The sequence below is a fragment of the Haemaphysalis longicornis genome, unplaced genomic scaffold, assembly GCF_048455015.1.
Source record: "Haemaphysalis longicornis isolate Haplotype H1 unplaced genomic scaffold, Haemaphysalis longicornis Haplotype H1 scaffold_6, whole genome shotgun sequence".
NCBI lineage: Eukaryota > Metazoa > Arthropoda > Arachnida > Ixodida > Ixodidae > Haemaphysalis > Haemaphysalis longicornis.
Genome location: NW_027526407.1, coordinates 137481925 through 137490273, shown reverse-complemented (window position 1 = coordinate 137490273; position 8349 = coordinate 137481925). Strand labels below are relative to the sequence as shown.

Below are 8349 nucleotides of genomic sequence, written 5' to 3'. Positions count from 1 at the left end.
CACAACATCCTGTCACCCCACCTTTTACGTGTGCACGCGTGACCGGCCACCAGTGATGTGTCCATGCTTAGGAGTGAAGGACACGAGCAAAATGTTCCTCCAAAAGGCCTTCAAGCTGGGCGAGAAATACCTTATCTCAAACATCCCACCAGAAGTCATTGAATACGGAAACACAAGCCATTAACTTTTAAATGAGAAACAATGTCCTGTATATGTGGAATTGGGACGATTTAGAGCTTCGTTGATAAACACATTTTGAAGTTACTGATCATTAGGTGCCGTCGTTCCACTACTATTAAACCGTTCTTTCCAAAATACCAACCAGCTCACGAAAAAACCAAGCCCAACTTTTTCAGCCGTTTCTAGGTCATCCGTGCTACGAACAAAAGCGCCAATACAGCACTTCTTTTCAGCTTGTCTGACGCAGTAGGCGCGAGTACGGTGTTCAGCGCCTTGGCCCTTTATCACTTTGCCATTTTGTGCACAACCCGCACGCGTGACAGTCGTTTTTGGCGCGTAAGCAACCGCCAGCTTCTTGCAGTTTTTTTGTAACTTCAGCAGGCACTGTTTTGCTACACGGACGTGACCCGCTCTTTGGGCTCCTTTCCAGGAGCCTCTTTTCGTTTGGTAGACAGATCCTAGAGAGATAAAACACGTCTATAAAGGAGGCGTCGCCCCCTGTAACAACGGCTAGACCTGCCTGGCCACTGATGCGCGAAGATTCGGCTCGTTCAGTTGTTGCATAGCCTCAATTGTAGTTTTGGCTCAGATAAAGTCTGGATTACCGGCGGCTCTTGTTAGAAGACTGCTATACAGGTACGTGCGCACTGCAAGACATTCATCTTGGCTGCAGCTATGTCGCAATATTTTCCTTCAAGTTAGCACAAACCCCATGACGTGTGACGTGTGGAATAGTCCTGAAATATTAGTTTGATTGCCAGCCCAGTTATGCAAAAAATTACAGAATACCATCATAAATTCAAAAATGTATTTACTCTCGTTTACGCTCTGACGTGTTTTTCCTTAGCCTGAGAATAGAGCTGCCAAAATGGAATATCATTCTCAGAAACAAATATATATTCCAGGGCATTGCAATACCCTCGCTGTACAATACGAATAAAAAATAAGGTTCGGTTTCATGCCTGCGACATACAGCTTTCTGTATGTAAGGTAAGATTCCTACCACGGCAAGCGTGTTTTTCCTGATTAGTTTGATTGTGGGCTTCTTTTTGACTCCATGAGGGGGCCAGAAATCCTTGCTTCATGACTTCTTTCAAAGCCCCGTCCACGGCCTCAATTTTTGTCTCAGGCTACGAGGTGGTCCCCGGGAAATTCCATTTGGTTGAAAAGATGCCATTTTGCTTGAGGTTTGTGCCTTTAGTTATCATCACCGTTTTGTGAAACCCACTCTGTAAAGTTGGCTTTCCTGCAGAGCATTCTGGCCGACATCGAGAGCCAGCAGTGTCGCAAGTGCATCACTGTTCCTTCCAATACGCATCATTCGCGTCCCCTCAGCCACATACCCAATTTAATGCAAGAAACTGACTCACCCGTGTTGGCTAATTTCACAATATCTTCTCCCCAAAAGAGCCCCAAATCAACGCCGCCTACGCCGGATTTCGATCAACTTTCGCAATCAAGGTGAACTTTCCTGACTTAACCTCCTCGAGCAGGTAAACCACTCTCCGAAAGATTTATTCGTTCTCACCTGCCTCAAGCTGTTACTCAGACATTTCACACCTAATCCAGCCAAAAAGCAACAAACTCGTGAATATTTTTTTAAATATCTGACCTATCTGCCTTACTACCGCTCTGTGCGTAAGAAAACGTAGAAGAAATAATTACAAAAACTCTCCAGAAACACTTTGAACAATATCTTGTATTCACAAGACTCTATTACAACCCCGCACAAGGAGGCTTTCACCCCATACTCACGAGCCATTGCGGACTTTGGCTCATAAGTGTAGTGTATGTTCGGAATGCTTCAGGCATCCCCCGACTACCACCTCAAAATGGACCTGACAAACGCCTGTTAAGCCCTGAGACCGTAAGAAATCCGTGAGGGCATTTTAAATGGTTTTGCCCGCAGAAAATATCGCGGTGGTACCGACATTTTCTCGTAGTGCGCGCCATTCGACTGATGGAATAATATACCCAAACAACATGCCTGACAAAAGTGCATGGCGCAAGGCCGAGAGAATTGGTTCTGTATTGTGTTTTGCTTCGCCAAGAACTCTGCAGGTGCATTGACAGCTAATAATCCCACATCCTTTCCACTCTAAAAGTGTAACTGTAAAAACTGCAATGTTAAGATCATGCAACTCCCACTTTTGATATTTTATATAGTGATTACTGCTTGTGCACTGTGCGTTACATGGGACTCTCTTGTGACTGAAACCCGGTGGTACGCTTGTGCCCTGTTGATATAAGCATTTGTTGTCCGTGTACCCAATCAGGTCTGGACTCGGCAGAGTGCCATTGGACTGTGCCGAATATCTCCAGGTCGACGTTACAGACGTCTCTATGCTGGTATAAATGCAAATGGTCTCGCATACTGTCCCTGGTATGGTGTTTGGAATACTGAGCAAATAAATATTTTTCCACACTAATGAGTACGCTAACTGCTGTTTTTGGCGCATAACTGCCTCACTTTTCCTCTTCTGCAACCAATCCTGCTGATATTTTGCACGTATAAAAGTAGTGTCTTTCCGTTTAATCTGTCCTTTTTCTAAAGTTGAGGTCACCTTATGCGAGATGTATAATAGCCATACTTTTGTCCTGCATTGTAATTTTAGGGCGAATTCAGGGGCTGTTTGCTTAATTCGTGCTTGTAGGCCCCGCAGGGGCAGCTTTATTTTCTCCTCAACATATTGGAGACACTCAACTGTCGATCAACAAATGGAACACTCTCAATTTATCTTTGTTTTCTTCTCTAGCCATTTCAAATTCATTTGAAGTTGCTACATATAATTTCTTGCCAATCCAGCTATCTTAAGCAGGCGTGTTGTCTCTTGTCCTGGATATTCCAAAAGTGAGGACCTTCTGTATCACGCTGAAACTAGGTTCTCATTGAAACTTTTCCATATGGAGATAAAAACGCAGTACGGTAACGAAAACTAATGCCGGATTCAACTTAAGATTTACGCAAAAAGAACAAAGACGAACCTTTACATAAGCACGATATTCTTACGTTTCAATGACTGATGTGGGGAATGATGTAGGTTGAATAATAATTAGCCAATTCATTAAATAGCGCACTATAGGTTAAAAAGTCCTACTTATTCCGTCCGATGTATCAGGTATATGAAAATAAATAAATAGCTACGTCTGGAATACCTTCCGGATTACTTCACTTTGTGTACCTGGACTAAAAAATGAATATTTCTTTTTCACCAACTATGATAGATTATGGCACAAATATTGAAAGATTTCTTTTATTTTATCCCGCAGTTCCACGCCACTATGAAGAAAATCATAGCCTTGACCACTGTTCTGGCAGTGGTACTTCACCTCTGCTTTGGCCTCGCGGAGAAAGAAGAGAAACTCGTGTCAGCAAACAACGATTTCGCCCTCCGTCTTTTCAAGGCTCTGGCTAGCGATGCGACCGAGAATGTCTTCTTTTCCCCGTACAGCCTTTCTACAGCCCTCGGCATGACCTACGCCGGAGCTCGGGGAACCACGCAGAAAGAACTGTCTGAGAAGCTCGGCTACACCGCGGCCGGACTCAACGACGCTGAGGTCCTCGATGCATTCGCCCAACAAAACGACCGCCTGCAAGCCCCCGACGCCCGGAAAAGCCTCGAGGTGGCAAACAGTGCCGCTGTGCAAGAAGGTTTCGGAATCCTTCACACGTACTTCCAAGACCTCACCCAAGGCTTCAACGCTCGCCTCTTCCAACTTGACTTTTCTCGCAATGGTGAGCAGGCCGTGGACACCATCAATGAGTGGGTAAAGGATAAGACGCATCAGAAGATTCCGAAACTTTTTGACGAGCCCCTCGACACCGACACGAAGCTGGTCCTGGTGAACGCCATCGTGTTCAAGGGTTTCTGGCTGAGCCAGTTCAGTCGCAACCTAACCGCAAAACGTCCATTCTACAACGGCGGGAATGACCGCACTGATGTGGATTTGATGTTCCAGCGAGTTCCGACGTACAACACTTTCGACAGGAATCTTCAGGCCGTTGTGGTTGAGTTGCTGTACCAAGTGGAGGACTACAGCATAGTCATCGTGCTTCCATTTGAGAGGGACGGCGTGGAAGCGGTGAAGCAAGACCTTACCTTGGACAAGCTGGAGGCGGTCATTGCTTCGTTGAAGAACACCACCATCGACTTTTATCTTCCCAAGTGAGTGCGTTAGTTAGCAGAAACTCTCAGTATTAATTTCTAGCTTTAAGGTTTTAATTGAATAGAATTTCAGGTTGGTTTTGCAGTAAAGTGTAGAATACGGCCATGGTGCCGGGGCAAAAGGTCACGTAAATGACGCCTGACTTTGCTTTTGCACCAGGTACCACTCGAAGCACAGACAGCGTCTTCAGCAAGAAAACATTTTACGAAAGAAACCCAAGACGCGCTCAAATAGCTACACGGAATTTTACAAGAGCGAACACTTGGGAAAAAACAAAGAACAGAAATACACTAGTTCAACGAAACGAGTCAACACAAGGCGGTGGACAATTTTATGAATAAAATATAAGAATAACCAGGCAGATGTAAAGATAGCAGGACGGCAGTATACCAGGTCAACGCAAGTCAAGACAAATTCAGAACGTGAAGCGCAATATTCTTTTTTAATAAATATGGAGAACCACAACAGTCAATATGGCTTAACATGCCAATTGTACTGCAATATTAAAGTTTGTTGCCAGTTATGCAGTTGCAGAAAACTCAGACACGCCGCGCTCGTTACCGACGCCAATAAAACTGCCTTGTACAAAACAGCGCATGCCGAAAGCACAGCAACAAGTTAGCAGTCGAAAATAATGCGCGCCAATCCACCCGGTGAAGATGGTTGCAAAGCGACGCTGTAAACGACACCCACAACGATTACACATGCGACATCAGTGGAATTCATACATGGTTCTAGAAAGAGTGACACCGGAGAAAAGTGAAAGGCGCTTAACCACATCCTTTATGTTTATTACTTCAAAGAGATATTTATTGCTAAGTTAACAATGCACGATTCATGAGCGTTCGTTTATCTGAATTCGTGAAGCGCATGAGTGGAAACTCTTATTTTATAAAATTAACGTAAAGCCAAACCGCGGTGTTAGATGATTTCACTCCTCCACCGTCTCTGCCGCAACCGACGGAGGTGACGAGATTAGTTGCAGGGACGGAAAAGTGATATGCCATGCATTGGCGTGAGCTTTCTTTCATTTTATAACTCCTGGTTCATGCGCAAGGCTCGGACACACCCGCTACACGTACATGCTGGTGCGAGATGTCGCGTGACGCTATCACGTGGCATTAAGCGTTAACACGGGGGTAAGTTCACAGATATGCTCGGAGAATGCGCCATCTGTCTCCCCCGTGGGCTATCCACATGACGGGCTATCCCTCCGTTTCTCTATTCGGTCCAGGTTGGATTCCTGGCGGTGCCAGTAGCTTGATTTATTTGTTCTCGGGACGTTTCTGTTAACACCAGAGGTCCGGACAGAAGCATTAGGACGTAGAGCTAAAAAGCTTCGCTTTAAAATACCTTTAAGATAACACGACCTTCTCTCTAAAAAACGTTCAATGAACAGACGAAGCGATATCTCACCCTTAAACGGCGTGTTTGGTTACATTTACAGTGCAATGCGTTCTGGACCTCAACGCGCTCAACCTTTTGTTCACTCTGTGAAAAACTTGTGCCAAAGAGTATGCTACAAAACGGCATCGCTCTTTTATTTTTGTTGTTACCAGGCTGGTCCAGAATGAAACTTGGCACACTATAATACATTCCACTCGGTTGTGATGTAAGCGGACGCAAGGCGATCGCGGGGCGTTCATTTCGTGGGCACCCGGTCGTGCATCGTCTATGCGATTCTCCGACTGCATAAGCAGCGTTAGCGCAGTGTCTCATCGTCTCTTGCTCCGTTTTTTTCCCGCTGTTTTCAATTTCAGTTAGTAAGCAGACACCTACGCTGTTTTTTTTTACACCTACGCCATGTAAATAGGACAGAAGGCGTCCAGTTGACGCTGTAACGCGTTTATTGGCTGTTCAGGTCCTAAGATATGCCGTATATCCGGAGAACGAGAGAAAGTTTATTTTCATCAGTTAAAAACTAGAACAAAAATACAATTACCTTTGTTTGGCTAAATATACACGAACGGGTGTACAACACGGGTTTGGTACGTGTCGTGGAAGTCGGTTGTTGAATAACGTGAGAAACCAAAGCGTTCGTGTTATCAGAATTCCGAACAGGTTAAAGACCACAGGGCACGCCGCCGCTGTTCACTATTGCGCGCCCCATAACTCCGAGTTTATTTCGCAGATTAGCTAGCAACTCTTCGATGTTTCCGGCAACCTTTTCATGTGTATGTGATTTGAGGTGCAGCCAATAGTTTTGTGCTCGCAATCATTGGAGTTTCCGCTTCATACCGATGCCGCAGGCACGCCAAGCCAAACTCCGAAAGATTATGGTTGACAGTAGGTGGCCGCTTGCAAAGCAACACGTAATTAGTGGGCCAGTCATTGACATCAGTCAATGTGCTGAACTTTTCCAACAGCACATCCGAAGGTTAACCATTGCGCATCAAGTGAAACAAATTGCATGCAAGGAAAGCCTCTTAGCTATTGCCATGAGCACGCCCCGTAATAAACAATATCGCAAAACAGCGTCACCGAAAGTCGTCGTTGGAAGAGCCCCCAATTTGTGCGTTTTTTTTTTTGACGACACCACCGCTTCTCTTGGACTGGGAAAGATCGATTCATTGCTCATGAAAAATTTAACGGATGGAAAGGTTCTGCGCAAACCCTAAAGAAGCAATAAAACATGTAAATTTTCCTACAGGTTCGAGCTGGAGAAGCAGAACAACCTCAAGGAAGACCTGATGAACCTCGGTGTGCGCAAGATATTCGGCAACGCCGACCTTTCGGGCATCACGGGACACCAAGATCTGGTCGTGTCCGACATTGTTCAGCGGGCGCTCGTCAAGGTTGACGAGGAGGGTACCGAAGCGGCGGCGGCCACTGGCGTTAAGATCATCTCCCGTGGGGCGACCCAACCCCCTGAAGTAGTTGTAGACCACCCCTTCCTCTTCTTTATCCGAAACCGAAGGACGAGCGAAATTTTCTTCGCTGGACAGGTCAACAAGCTCTGAACAGAACCACCGAAACGATGTTCAGATCTCTTTGCCGTGGGGCGTTGTTTTTATAAAGAGACATTTATCTCTACCAAACAATGTCTATTTTGTTTAAAAGCGTGATTCTTTTGCGCTCAAATCTAAGAAATCAGAAAAAAAGTACATGAGCGCCTGCTTCAGCTTCAATGAAACCACAGCTCAGGGGCACCAGGAGATGCATACGGTATACATAGTTCATATTCGCTGTAGTTTGAGGAACACCAATAACAATAGAGATACAATTACCAGGGATCATAAAGACAATGCAGAAACATATCACGCATTTCGAAAGCGCGCATTGAAATATTTCTCATTGTACGTATTATCGGAGGCTGCAACCTCATTGCAAACTTGAATGAATCCGTTGTATGCCTCATACGTAAGGTAGGTTTAATGAGGCTGACTGTTGCTAATACCAGTTACCCAGTCTCAAAAAGAACAGTTGCTGCTGCTACTTAATTTCCACAGGGAAACCTCCTTGCGTAACAAATTGCGTTTGTGTCGGTTAGGATGAGAAAGGCGCACTGTAATGCTCCCGTATGTCGGGCCTCAATAGACACAGCAACTAACTGCTCGGTATAGGAGTCTCCTCTATGCTTCAAAAATTCCAAGCACCACAGCCACCACTATTGGCGTAAAGTCGAGCAATCACTAACAAAGTTAAGCAAATGTTACGGATGTCCGTAAATACTCCTTTATTAAGAAAAAGATCGCATAGCATTTGGCCACAAACAGAGTCTATGTTCAAACGTTCGTGCCTTTTAAACAGAACATCATTTGCTTTAGAAACATGCTATTAAATTTGTTAAAACTTCCCTTCTACATATCCAATGCATTCTCTGCCAACAGCATAATGGTGGCGCAACATAATTTTGTACGTGAATGCCACCCTTGCGCCTTCGAAGTCACCGTTGTTTCCCAAAATCATGTGCGGACAATTTAGCTGTCAGAAACATTTCAAGGCTACATGACGAAGGCATCTTCGGGCTATAGTGTATAGGACCTTGTACGGTTCCTGGGT

General features: G+C 45.1%; 1 protein-coding gene across 1 annotated transcript; it reads left to right on the top strand.

Moving 5' to 3' along the window:
- The first annotated feature begins 3454 nt into the window (after positions 1–3454).
- LOC144141150 (iripin-1-like) lies at positions 3455–7388 on the top strand. The gene is made up of 2 exons (XM_077672695.1): positions 3455–4346; positions 6998–7388. Exons 1-2 carry the CDS (start codon positions 3463–3465, stop codon positions 7305–7307), a joined length of 1194 nt encoding a protein of 397 aa, XP_077528821.1. The 5' UTR covers positions 3455–3462; the 3' UTR covers positions 7308–7388.
- The last annotated feature ends 961 nt before the right edge of the window (positions 7389–8349 follow it).

Excerpts from the sequence above, each read along its gene's own strand:
- LOC144141150 (XM_077672695.1), top strand. The coding sequence starts at position 3,463 with ATGAAGAAAATCATAGCCTTGACCACTGTTCTGGCAGTGGTACTTCAC. Across the intron at positions 4,347-6,997 it reads ATCGACTTTTATCTTCCCAA|GTTCGAGCTGGAGAAGCAGA; the intron begins GTGAGTGCGTTA and ends ATTTTCCTACAG.